Source organism: Catharus ustulatus, chromosome 1, assembly GCF_009819885.2.
Source record: "Catharus ustulatus isolate bCatUst1 chromosome 1, bCatUst1.pri.v2, whole genome shotgun sequence".
Classification (NCBI taxonomy): Eukaryota; Metazoa; Chordata; class Aves; order Passeriformes; family Turdidae; genus Catharus; species Catharus ustulatus.
This window is the reverse complement of record NC_046221.1, coordinates 44169718-44183258: the sequence shown is the minus strand read 5'-3', so window position 1 is coordinate 44183258 and position 13541 is coordinate 44169718. Positions and strand designations below refer to the sequence as shown.

Here is a 13541-nt window from a genome sequence, read left to right as displayed (position 1 = left end):
TTAAGTTGTTGAGAAAGTTTGTGTAGCAGAGGTACTGACAATGTTTGCAGTTGTCAACAGAATGATTTCCAGAAACAGTGGTCCATTTTGAGATCTTTTGAAACCAAGGGAATCGTATTCATGTAAGAAATGTCAGATCAAAACCGAAAAGCCTCCAGGATTTCTTTTTACTTTCTTTTTGTGTGTGCAGAATAGCTTTTTGGCTTGAATATATTTGCTACATGGTTGAGTATGCTCACACTTACATATTTTTATTTTCCATAGGATTCAAGTGCCCTGTATGTTCAAAATTTGTATCTTCTGACGAAATGGATTTACATCTTGTGATGTGTTTGACAAAACCAAGGATAACCTACAATGGTAAGAAAGAAGTAAGCTGATAATTACTTATTCATTTTAAACATGTGTGATAATAATCCTTTACTTAATAAGACATTCTGGTAGCTATTTTGGTGGACTCAGAAATTATGTATTTTTTTGCTTGTAGTTTATTTTTTCAAATTAATTCCTAAGAACTTGGTCTTTATGTACTGCATGCCAATATAATTTGCCCTGTGTTCTGCAAATATAAAATTAGTCTTATTTGAATGTGTTTATGCCATTTTTGACCACTGGTCAGTGTGTGCTTATTGTCAAGTTGAGGTATGTGTAGCTTACAAATCCTTTCATCTAATGACATCAAGTAGTGAGTCTCCTGAGGACTTCATTGTTACTTAACATGCTGTGCATTTGAACATTGTTCAAGAAAATTACACTTTCTGGAAGGAGCTAAAGAACTTCTTTAGTTGATTCCATATGTGGTACTTCATAAAGACTGGTTATATGTTTTTGGTATTTTAATCAAACTGGCCAATATCAAATGAATGACCTGCAGTAGTGCTGTTTTTTTCCCCTACTACTAAGCTCTCCTTACAGGCAAGCTTTAATGCAAGGTAAACAGGACTTTTGCCACTGAGATCAAACCTTTCTATCTCTATGGTTTAGGCTGACATTCAATTCTATGGCAAACACATCAAATGGTTTGAGGAAACCAGGAATTAGAAAATCTTATTGAAATTTTAGTGCCTGCTTTGGCAAAAAATCTTACAGTGCATCTTTAATGAGATTATTGCCCACCAGTTGTAAAATGTTGGAACGGACTGCAGTTAGAAAGACATTATAGAGAGGAGAGAGAGCTGGACTTTCTTTGGAGGTGAACAGCAAGAAGCTGAAAGTTGGTGCTTACAAGTTATGTCAGGGAAAAATCTGAATCAGAGTTAAGTAGAAATGTCACATAATGAGAGGGGGTCAAGACACGTGAAGACACATGCAACCTCCATCCTTGAGCAATTTAGTCTAACTTGGTCATGCTCTGGGTGAGGGGCTGGACCAGAAGACCACCAGAAGTCCCTTCCGACATAAGTTATTTACTGCATAAATAACCTGGGCTCTTTGACCCTCCAGGCACCTTGCCGTTAGGCTATTCTACACTGGACCATTTTATTGAAACAAGTCTTGAAGAATGGTTTGGCTCATCTTATTCTTTGGATAGAATAATGCTCTCCAATACTACTGGCCCTTAATTCCAAAAATAATTTGAAATCATATGCTTAGAGTTGTGAAATCCATTTGAAAGGACAGTACTGAGGAAAAGTAAATATTTCTTTTTTTTTCTTCCTGGTGTTACCATACCTATGTTTGAGAAGTTTGACTTCATCTAACAGAGAGGGCTTTTTTCCTCTTTATTTTTCCTTTTTAAATTCAGGTCTGAGCATTTTCCAAGATAAATTGTGTACTGAGGGATGTTGGACGTTGGAGAGAAGAGAAGCAGGCTAGTTGCCCCAGTCAGGGCAAGAAAATGCACTTGGGATCAGTTAGGGTGGAGCAGGAGGAGGCAGACTGGCAGAGAACAAACTCTGGCACTAATCCATCTGATGGGCTGTGCACAAATTTGACTGACTGAAATCCTTTTCCCCTGCTGCTTCCTACACGTACATGAATGCATTCAGCTGACTAACTTTTGTTCGAAGATATGGCAATTGCATGGTGTAACCTCTCAGTATCATTTAGGATGTTTGAGTCACAGCAGTGTCATATTCACACTCCTTTTTCCTTCTTGCATTGTTTCAGTTTACACACTGCTGGTTGGAGCTCCTTTGGGCCATCTTGTTACCTTTGCAGTTTTTTAAGTCAACAAATGAGCAGAAGTAAAACCTGTGAGTGACAGCTGAAGCCACTCTGGATAATCTGTAGCATGACAAAAGTGGTTGTGGGCAATGCAATATTAATTAACAGCAGCAAGTCCTCTCTCAGTTTGGGAGTCTGTTTGCTGTACAGTGAACCTCAGAAAACTGATTCTAGGAAATGGTTGTGTAAGTGTGAAATAAGGAAACTATCAAATTAGGTAGGCTGGTTGAGAGAGATACTTAGAAGTATGGTCTCATTTTCATAAGCACTTCAGAGAAGTGTGCATTGATCCTTGTGGCTCCAGTTGGTTAGCTCCTGGAGTGACGGACTAAATCTTAAATTATAGCCTGTAGCTGGCTATTTAAATCACTGCAGCATGAAGAGATTGGGGATATGGCTTCTGAGTTGTGCAGTGCTCAGTTGTTACTTTGTGTTGTAGTTTTGGTCCCTTTAATGAGGCTAATGAAAGAAAATTAACTAGCAGATTGGTAACTTTATGCTGCCATGATTTCAGGCCCAGACTTGCATATGAATGTCTGTATGCATACATTTTTTTCTTGTGTGTTTTGCTGTTTGTCATCTTGAGATCAGTGATGACTCTGCCTTTTTGCCATAGGCCAAGGGCATCTCAAGTTTTGAGGGAAGAAAAGATGCTGCTGTCAACTTTTGATACCTGCTTCCAAAATGGAGGGCATTTCTTTATGCTTTTACTTTCTCATTGTTATCTTGACCTTATTCCATATATACTGGAATAGAGCCAACCAGGCATAATTTGCTTGTGTTGGTCACTGATATTTCTCAGTCCTATTATCACTAGAAGGAAAAATATATTTTCTTTTCTTCCTTTTTTTCTCCTTGCTTTCTTTTTTCTCTGAGTTTTGTACTGCAAGTAGTTGAAGGGAGCCTTAGACTTTGTAGGTGCAGAATTATTCAGAAATTGAGCAGTTGGATTGAATTGTGCTTATGTCTAGTTCTGTTCTAGATGTGTTTCCTCATGGTACTGTATATGTGTTAGTTGTTCTTTCTAAGAAACACCCAGGAGAAAATTGTACGTGTCTTGTCATTCTGAGAAGATAAACCTTTCTTTTTAAATATGAGTCTGAGGCATACAGTCTCTCCCAGAAAAATGTTACATGACTGCTTAGCTGTGATTTGAAGTTTAAATAAATTAATGAGTCCTCCCAGCCAATCTCTAATTGCTTTCTGAGCTACCTTTGTGCATTGCATTTGGCAGTTGAAAGGGTCAGTGAACTGCAAACTTGGGCAGCTGTCTGAATTACATGTGTTTTCTGAAAGAGTGGTCACAAAATTGTCTCAGTTCTATGCTGGAAGTTGTGCTGCTTTTCATATAAATATATCAGTGCATTTTATTAGCCTTATTCTTTCAAAATCATGTGACTGCCTGCAACAGAGATCTCATTGCTGACTCAATTAGGCATTTAAAAAGAGCTCTTTCTTTTTTTCTGTGGAACTTTGTTGCACATTTCTTAAACTACTTGTGGTGTTCACACGTGAACCAATATCTAGGCATTTTTATACAAAAACTGGTTAAATGAATGGTATTGTGCCAAAAACATCATGATGTTTGGTGACTTTGTCTTTAAAAATCTTTTCTAGCAATTAAGAAATACTATTACTATACTGAGTTGCTGAGGAGCCGCAGTAGGTCCCATGCACTGGTTAACCACAGATTGCCAAATGCCAGTTTTTGAAGAAAGTGCGTTACTTGCTAGTTGACAGGGTTTGGGGGTTTTTTTGTGTTTTTTTTTTTTTTTTTTTTAAATACTGCTAAAATACTGTGTAGCCATACCTATTCCTCTGAGCTTCTCCAGAGTGTTAAATGAAGCCCCTTGCACCATCTTGTTCAAATTTGTTATGGTAACGAATAGGGAGCCCACTTAGGGACTGCTCTGTGAAAGGTGTTGCTTATGCTGTAACCCTGTGTTTTGGTCAAGTATGGGCATTTATGTGAATTTCCTCTGTGCTTTGGAAGCAACTTACCTTAAACTCCTTGCTGATGATTACAGGTGCCTGGTGAAGTTTGGATTTTGAATATAATTGTTGGTTATTTTGTGTTGTTGCAATATTGATACAGCTTTTTTTCGCTGGAAGATGTTGTATGAAAAATTGAGGAGACACAGGGGAGACTTGTGACTTTAGATGCTTTGCAACAAATGTACCAAATGCCTTCTGATGAAACCCTGCAATTGGTTCTGAAATACTTCTGGTTTTCATTTTAAAATTCTTTTGTTTGTTTCTCGGCACACTTTGTACGACTCCATTATTTTTATTATTATTAGAGGGCCCCTCAGAGGGCAGGGAGGGCAGACTGGCCCCAGGCCAGATGGGGAAGCCAGTGACCCTGGAGAGCTGGGGAGAGCCAGTCAGCTCACTGGACTGGTTGGCTGGCTTGGCAAGCCGGCCTGTCCTCTTTCAAAAGTTTTGATTGAATTAACACATTCCTGTGGAATATTTTGGGTTTCATCAAGTCAGCACTTTCTGTTGGAATGGTGTTCTACTGGAAACTTTCTAAACCGATCTCCTCAAAGCCGCTCGCTCAGGGGTGGTTCTGCTTTGACATCAGCGCTGCTCTCGCTCAGACCGCTCTGCATTTAATTCACATGTGGCAGTGGGTCTGACTGTTGGCCAACATATTTACTCAGGTTCATTTTAAGGGGAAAAGCTTTCGCTAGTGTAATTCAGAGAGGAAGAATGTTGAGGCATCCAATGCATGAACTGCTGAAGGTGTTTTCCTGACTTGAAGCAAGGACTTTCTAATTTTTCTGTTTAAATTACAATAAGTGAATTGTTTAGACCTATAATATTAAAAAACAGCAGGAGATCAGACATCACAGATAGCAGGGATTACAGTTATGGTTTTATATTAAAAGTTTATCCAATTTCTTTGAAATGGAGAATTACTATGTGGAAAACTGTTATAGACAGTTATAGACAGAATTAAGGTATGTGTACCAGAAGGAAAGAGTGGAACAATGTGCTCCTCCGTTCTGGCGATGTACTTTGTTTCCTGGCGTGTTTGGTCCATCACCAGTCACAAATAGTGGAATGTTCCCATGCTGTCTAATCAAATTCACAGAATCACAGGATATTCTGAAGGGACATACAAGGATCATTAAGTTCAGCTCCTTAGTGCATGAACCACACAGGGATTGAACCCACAACCTCAGTGTGATTAGCACCATGCTCTGACCGACTGAGCCAATCTCAGATTGACTTGGGCCACACCACTGCAGTTGATTCAGATGAGCAAGGATGCAAAGCAGGGTTTTGTTGTTATTTAAACACGTTGATTTTGTTCTAAATCAGTTTGAGGTGTTGTGTCAAGTTTTGTCATGTGAGGAAAGCATTTCTTGCTGAGGATTGCCGTGTGCTGAGGCCTGCATGTGAGCAAGTGTCAGAATCTTGAGCTGGAATCTGTGTAAGCAGTAATCCTTCTAGAGGAGTTGTCAGCATAGAAATGATGGCCATAACATGCATTTTGATCAAGAGCAGAGACTTAAATACTGGCGTGAGTCACCTAAAGGATTAAATAAAAATGGTTTGGAAACATTCTTTGTGAATGGGGCTGACCTAATTTTTAATAACACAAGTTATAACCTTTGTTGATTGCTGTGTATTTCGATGTCTTTGGGGCAAGAGACTTATGCCAGAACTTGAGTTCATATTGCTCAGTAGAAGGAAAGAAAAACAGTGTACCTTAACCTAATATTTGAAGCACCAAAATGCATTATTCTGGTAGTCCTACCCACTGCAGTGACTTGATTTGATTGGTCACTTCTGTGCACCAAGGGAGGGAGAGTATTTTATTCAGCAGGGCTGATGCTCTCAACTGTTTTGACTGATGCACTCAAAACTTCAGGAATGGAAAGAATTATTAACTTCAAGTTAATTTCTCTGCCAGGGTTCCTGAGATCATACCCTGAAAGACCTTGCAAAAGGGCATCTTGCCAGTCTGCCTGGAAAAGCTTAAGCCTTCCTCCTTGTCCTCATCCTTTAATAGGACTAGACTTTTAGCAGAGCAGTACAAAATAATGCTAAGGCAGATCAGTTATTTCATTCTACTTTATCCAAGGTGTAAAATTCTCCATAAAATTTCTTTATCATTTTAAAAGTGTTAACAAGATTCTTGGCTAAAAGTTTCGAGCTTCTTACTCTGCCCTAGTGGTTCTGTGCTCTGTCCCCAGGGATGCTGGGGAGGCAGAAGAGCGTACATTAAAAGGTGGTTGTAACAGAACTTGTAAAAAGACACTTATTGCCTGCTTGCAGTTTAAGTAGTGGTATTTAGTCTTTCTTTTGATCTTGTGTACTTGTGAACATCTTCCAGACTATGTAAGAGGTTCATTAATTTCCCTAATGCTTTAAAACTGTTTTCTTCAGTAGTTCTTGAAAATACAAAGAACTGTTGAACTTCGAGATTTTGTTTAATGTGGTGACAGTAGGACATTATTATAGTACATAAAATTTTAATCTCAGACATTTGCACAAATGTTCTTCTGTGAATCCATATAATATTGGCCCAGACTTTTCACAACTTGCAAATCATTATTAAATTTGAGGAGGGAATTGTAATTTTAAGAAGATAAATTGTATATGAAGTATTGCTTGATTAAAATATATTGGCTGGTTTGTACTTTCTTCAAGAATTGTTGATAAAGTTTGAACAAGAGCAAACTTCTACTGATATTCATCAGTCTAGGCCAAAGATAGCTACTTGTCCAAACCAGACTGCCAAGAGGAACAGTGGCAAATTTAATTTCTTTGTCCTTGTGCTCAGTAAAGCTGTGTTTCCTTCCCACCATCCCAAATCTCTCCTTCAGCAGTTTTTGGTACCTCACAGAAAAGCATCACTGCAAAAGCAACCTGTTACATTTCAAGTTTGTTGGGAAGGGTGGTTGTTCATCTTGAAGAGTAACGCTGATAAATGTCACTAAATAACACCACACTCTAGTACAACTTGTGCAACCTGTGCCTGCCTCCAGAAGGGAGGAGAGAGGACCTGCTTCAGTGACCCCGTTCCAGCCTCAGTCACTGGATGAACTGGGTCAGTCTCTTACAGTGTGGAGTTGCAGCACTTTTAGAAGCTGCAGTCTCTTATCTTTCCTCCACACCCACAAACTGTCAACCCTTTGCTGTGGAGCCAGGAAAGTAAACTGTGTGTTTGCAATAGTGTGGCTGTGAAGAAAGCTCATCAAATGGGAACACAGTGTAACTGACAGGGAAGTACTTTGAATGTCTGGAGCAGCAATTCCCAGAACTGCAGACTGCCCCATTTATCTGTGCAAGATACACTCATGCAGATGTAGTGGTGGTGGCTGAAGTATCAATATTTCTTATTATTTTACTTTTCATGCTAGAGAAAGGTGGGATATAGATTTTCAAAGAAGTTATGACAGCTCACTTTCATGGTTCAGGTTGGAAATGCTCAATAGATGATGCTGCATTTTCTTTCTGTTGTAATGAAGTAAAGTCAACATGCTTGGATTCTGCTGAGAAGGACACACTGCAGAGATCGCACCTATTAATATCTTAAACTTTTCTCTGATTTGTTGTGCATGTGACTTACTCTTTTAACAAACCTCTGGGGAGAAGTATTTTCTGCATACTTTCACTTCAGCCAGGCCTAAATCTGCTAGACTGAAGTTCCTGAGACAAAGCCGGGGCAAAATAGCTTCAATGTCAGCTCATACTTAATTCAGTTCTTGAGAACAGGACAAGTTTTTTTTTTTTCTCAATATACTGGAATTGCCTTTATTTAAATGCATATTTTATATGCAGCACTGGATAAATACAGTAAAGCTTTTGGCAGCTATAGAACAAACCTGCTTGTTTCTGAAAGAAATAGAGAAAATGAGATCATTCATGTGCTGAATAGCTCAAGTTATTTCTTTTGCTTATATGCCACTCCTTAACCTCAGATACCACTGTTGTCTTGCTGTTGCACGGGCAGTGCTGCAGAAGTCCAGTGACAATTCTCATCCTAGAAAATGACAGCTACACCTGTGAACCAGTGCCGCAAGGAACACCTGCGGGTGACATGAGGAGGGATGCAGCCCAGGCAAGGAGGGGACCCGATACCTGCGCTGCTGTGTGGTTGTGCCTCCCTTACATAATGTCAGTGCAGCGCTGCCCGCAGCAGCAAGCTCAGGGACAGCTCAGTGCTCTTGCCGTGCTGGGAGTGCGCATCATGTGATGCAGGCAGACAGGAGCTACCTTCCATGCCTTGTGCTTAATCAGTCTTTAGCTCCAAGAGGTCATTCAGAGGATGTCATAAATCGCGTCTGCAACTGCTGCAGTCTTGTGACTGCTGGGAACTTAGCTCCAGGGGAAATAACGTTCCTAGTTTTGCTAGTTTTGTATGGTAATTCTGCAGTCTTTAAAGCTGATACCTCTAAAACCTTAAGATTTTACTGATTTGCTAGCAGCAGTCTGCTCCTTTTTTTTTTTCCTTAGTTGCCCTGTGGAGACAAAACCTTGAAAGTATCCCTTTTCTAATCATAGAAAATGGGTTTTATCTGCTGGATTTTGAAATAAAACTACTTGAAATCATTAGGTTTTAAAAAGTAAATGCTAGAATACATCTCACTGAGATTGAATGATCCATGTAGGAATGTTATGGTATTTCCTTCTCTAAATTTCTTTTTTGCAGGAACTAATACAGATTATTTGCAGATCAAGACTTTCTCCTTTTTTTTTTTTTTTTTGTTTTTTTTTGTTTTTTCCTACAGAAGTATAAAAGAATAAGAGGCACTGCTTCTGGCTCAGAAACTGCCCCAAGGGCAGATCAGTTTGAAAGTACTGCCTGAAATGTCATTTGTAATTTATTTTTTTCTTCAGATTAAAATCTTGCTTTAAAACCTGCTACCCTTTGATTACTTTAATAGTCCTGTGCTTCTGAGCTGCAGACTCCGCCTTGCAATCTAAAAAAGAAGTCAACCCAGGTTTTATAGGGGGTTTCAGTGATAAAACAAGCCAAATTTTTTAGAAACAAGCTGGGCAAGAACACTGCTAGTGTGATAGAGACTTCTCACTTCTAAGCTGGGGATTATTATCACTGCTTACACAGGGGAAAAGACTAGTTCCTAGTATTTTTAGCAAAATCTAGTGATTCTAGAACAGGATGTAAAACACCTACTGACATAGGTAAAAAAATACTAGAACTTGCCTGTTCTATCCTCCCTGGGCGAACCTCCTTGCTTCTCAAACTTTGTGTAACTTTGTCTCACAGGTTTGCTCAGCTTCAGAAATAGCCCCAAGTTCTAACACACAGCTGAAACATGAGAAACTTCACTGGTGTTTAGTGCTGAATTATATTAACACTCATGAAACCTTGTTAAAATTTCCTCATAAAAACCTCAACTTCCATTTTAACCCCGCACTAACAGCTATCTGTAATTTGAAACCATATCAGATTTTCATCATCTTGACCATGTTCCTCATGCCCTCCTTTCTTGTGTGTAGTTTCATTAGGTACTATTTATGTGTAATATTAGGTATTTGATAGCCCGTGTGTAACTAAGCAAGAATGTAGTATTCACTATTAATTTTTAGCCCATAAATAATGCTTGTTTGTTTGGAATGAAGAGGTGGAGGAAGAAATAGTTTGGTTAACACTTAACTTTTTTTTTCTCCCAGTTCCAAGGAAATATATTTTAATCTCTGACTTTATTAGCTGAAATTATGTCATGTTGATGCTCAATAGTTTTGGTAACCTCTAAATTGAAAAAAAAAATAACTTTAATCTGGCTGTAGAAATATACTGCCAGATTATGAGCATGTAACTTGAAACAATTACTGGAGAAGTGTCTTTGGGGACTTTTGGTTTTTTAAACACATCTTCTACATTAATATTTTTGTGTTATTGTTCATGAATGATCATGATTGATGAGTACTGTTGGAATTGTGCTTGTTTTTTATTCCACTTAGTCACTTTAAAATTAATAGGAAGGTTTATTGATAGTTTCTTTTTTTTTGTTTGCATTTTTTTTCATCATCTTGCAATTCAATACCTACATACTCAGTATCTCACTGGGATAGTAATAACCTGTAGGTACCTGTTAGCACCAGAAATAATGTATCTCTATGCTTGCTGCAATAAATTATAATACTGGATAATGGGCTAGAGTAGAGCAGAAAAATAGAGATAACTTTGAGAATTCTGACTCAATATCTGATGTTATCAGAACCTTTTGCATTCAGACATGTTTTGCATTCCGTCTATATCACAAGGATAATTGCATTTAAAATAGGAATAGCTTATAAAAAACAGTCTGTCTGTGTGAACAGAAAAGACAGGCAAGTAAAAAATTATGCAGTGATTTATATCCTTGTCCCGTGTATGCATGTTAACACCAGTCATTGTGCTAATCTGGAGAAGGCTGATCTGAAGCCTGCTGGGAAAAGTACCTTCTAGGCCTAGCACCTGGCACTGGGGTTAATAAGCCAGACTTCATGAACACTGAGTTTTGGCACCAGTGCTTTCATTGTGTGTTGCTTGGTAATGTGTTGTATCTTCCCTAAGAATAGTGTCTTAGTCACACACACCTGCTTTTTCTCCCCCCTCCTGTTTTACCTTAGGCTCATAGTTTCATCTTTCATGCCATCTCCCTGTGCACTCATTTTGCATCAGATCAAACCAAACTCCTCTGTTTGCAATGAGTCAGTTACTTGGCCAATGTTAAAAGACTGGAAAAAAGATTTGGCAAAACTCATTATGCTCAGGGCACCTGTAGGAAGCCTGGAATAGGAATCTGGAAAAGGACAAAGTGAACAAAACATGACATCAAATCCTTCATCCAACTTCAAAACAAGTCACTATTAAAGAAACCGATGTTGCCCAAACTATAGACTAGATAACTTCATCTGAGCTGCTTCCCTTCATTCCCTCTCTGCCTCTGTTGTTCAGGGACACTTAGTGCCCTGCCCTTTCCTTCTGTGAAGTTTTCTAATGTGCTTGTTTTATCTGTCTTCTGTCAGGTGGGAGTTCTCACACATTTCAGTAGGCCAGCGTGTCCCCATCACACTGCTAGTTCATTACAGACCATGAAGAATGAAACATCTTACTTGAGAATCTTTGCAAAGCAAATTCTCTGCCTTCTGGCTGTGGTTTCAGTGATGGTGAACAGTTGAAGACTTGCCATTTGGAAAACTGTTCCCTGCAGTCTTTTAAGTCTTCTTTTGTGTTTGGGATAAAATAAATTTAGTCACTTAAAAAAACTGACAAAGCAAAAGGGATTTCCCAAGCTGAGTGGGGAGCTTTTTGAACAGCCACATCAACATCCTGCACTTGTGAGATCTTATCCAACTTAGATCTTTCCTTCAACTTGATCAGACAGTCATCTTCTGTTGTTTCCTCTGCCACATCCATGCTCTGCCTCTCCTGCCAAGTTTTTAAGAACATTGTTGGTGATAGCATGCAGTTCTTGATTTGGAAAAGTTGCTCATTTTAGCAGACTTACAGCATCTGAGCAAAGTCTTCCTTCTGACTGTAAAGTTATGGGAAGAGACCTGTCTCTGCGCTGTGTTTGGAAGGAATTCTTCACCCTTCTCCTGACAGTAGTGGTAGCTTTTCTTCATGAAATCATTAACTCAGATACCCAAGTGGTTTACTGCCAGAAGAAGCCTTTATAGATAAATATTCTTGGGGTTATATGCTTTGGTGGGGTTGGGGTTTTTTTTGTTGTTTCAGTTAGTTGACTGAGTGGTTGTTTTTCTGGTGAGTTTGGGTTTAATGTTTGGTTTTGGGCTTTTTTTACATTTGATAAAGAAGTTATCTGCTATGCAAGACAAGCTGGAATTTGGGTCTCTCATTTTTCCTGTGTTACCGTACTTGGTAACCCTGTCCATTGCTTAAGTGGAAACTGGATGGTTCACCCACCTTTGAACTGGATTTCTGGATTGCGATCCCAAGTTTTCAATAGACCTAAGTTGATTTTTCATCTTCTGTAGCAGTTTCTTAGTACCTGTGTGTATTGGTGTGTATTGGTGGGTACACATAAGCAACACTTAAATATTTTACTTCGTATTACTTCTGAACAAACAAAAATGATAAAAGATCTGCATGTGTGGATCCCACACTTCTTTCTTGCCTGCTTCCATAAGTTTCCTTCATCCCAGCTCTATCTCCAGCTCCCAGTAAGAAATGATCCTCTCTAAATGCAACAGACTCTGTCAGTAATACATGCTGGTTGCCTCTGGCCATTTAATCAACCGCTCCTCCTTTTGTAGCATACTTGTGGTCTAAGATCCTTTTTGATGGTAAACTCAGCCTTGGGAAGTGTAAATCATTCTTACTAATGGAGCCAAGGAGGATGTATTCCCCAAGTGATCCCTTCTTTACCCTGTTTCCTAAGGTATCTTGTTTTGCTGCTGTTTTGTTTCTTGTGGGTTTGCCCCTTTACATGCTGCATTTAGCTCCTGACATTGAAGATTAACACGAGATAACCTGAGAGGTCATGTAATACTGGTGAAAAACCAAGAAACCAGCCTGAAGGCAGCTTCCTTATTCTATGTGCTGCAATGAGCAACTTTGATTCAGGCAGCATGTCTTAGGGTACATGGTGGGGTTTCACGTGGGGCACAAATTCACTATGGCTGCATTCAACATGTTCTCACCCAGTCACCTCCTGAGAAGACAAAATTTTGTATTGTCTCCCAGAAGCAATGTTTCTGACAGGAGCAGGGTAAGCCTTGGGACAAAATACAACATTCCAAGGAAGACTCTTCAAGAATAAGGTACCCCTTGGGTCAGTGAAAAAAACAAATATGTGTCAGTTCAGTTGGAGTGGGTACTTAGTACAAGATTGGTAAGACTGGCAAAAAGTCTTTTTACATCATGTTCCGGAGGACAGGACTGTTTATTTGTGGTTCATTTATGAACAAGTGCAGCTCTTTGCACCATACCTAGACTAAAATTTGACAATTTAAAGACATGGCACTTACAAGTGTGGTAAATGGAACTTGTCTTTAGAAGTCAGTGCAACAGAAGAAAGTTATTTAGCTGCCTTGAGATTATTTAATGTCCAAAGGCATCTTAAACTGCAAGCAGACTGATTTAACAGACGTTGGAAAGACTTAAGCAGTAGTTTTAGAGTCAGTCAGGTAATTGTATTGAGAGCAAATCTTGAATTACTGTGGAAAGGCATAGTCACTGGCAATAAATCTCAAGATGGGAGGACACAACATTTCATGGCTAACTGGGCTAATAGAATTTATCTAGTATGAATACTTATTTCACCCCAGCATTTTCTGACAGAAGTGTAAATATGGACTGAGAAAGCTGGTACACTGATAACAATACCACAGGAATGACTGGATGTTGATGCTTGGAAAGGAGGAGCTCTATGTCTCTGACTACT

The 13541-nt window shown here is 39.1% G+C and overlaps 1 protein-coding gene across 2 annotated transcripts in view; it reads left to right on the top strand.

Moving 5' to 3' along the window:
• The window catches only part of ZNRF2 (zinc and ring finger 2), a 53965-nt gene that overhangs the window by 28878 nt on the left and 11546 nt on the right, over window positions 1-13541 (top strand). For both annotated transcript variants that reach the window (XR_004417078.1, XM_033052348.1), the window contains exon 2: window positions 265-360. Coding sequence is in view for 1 of the 2 variants with exons in the window: in XM_033052348.1 (XP_032908239.1) it covers window positions 265-360 (96 nt within the window). In the remaining variant the exon portion in view is untranslated. The remainder of the gene's footprint in view (window positions 1-264; window positions 361-13541) is intronic.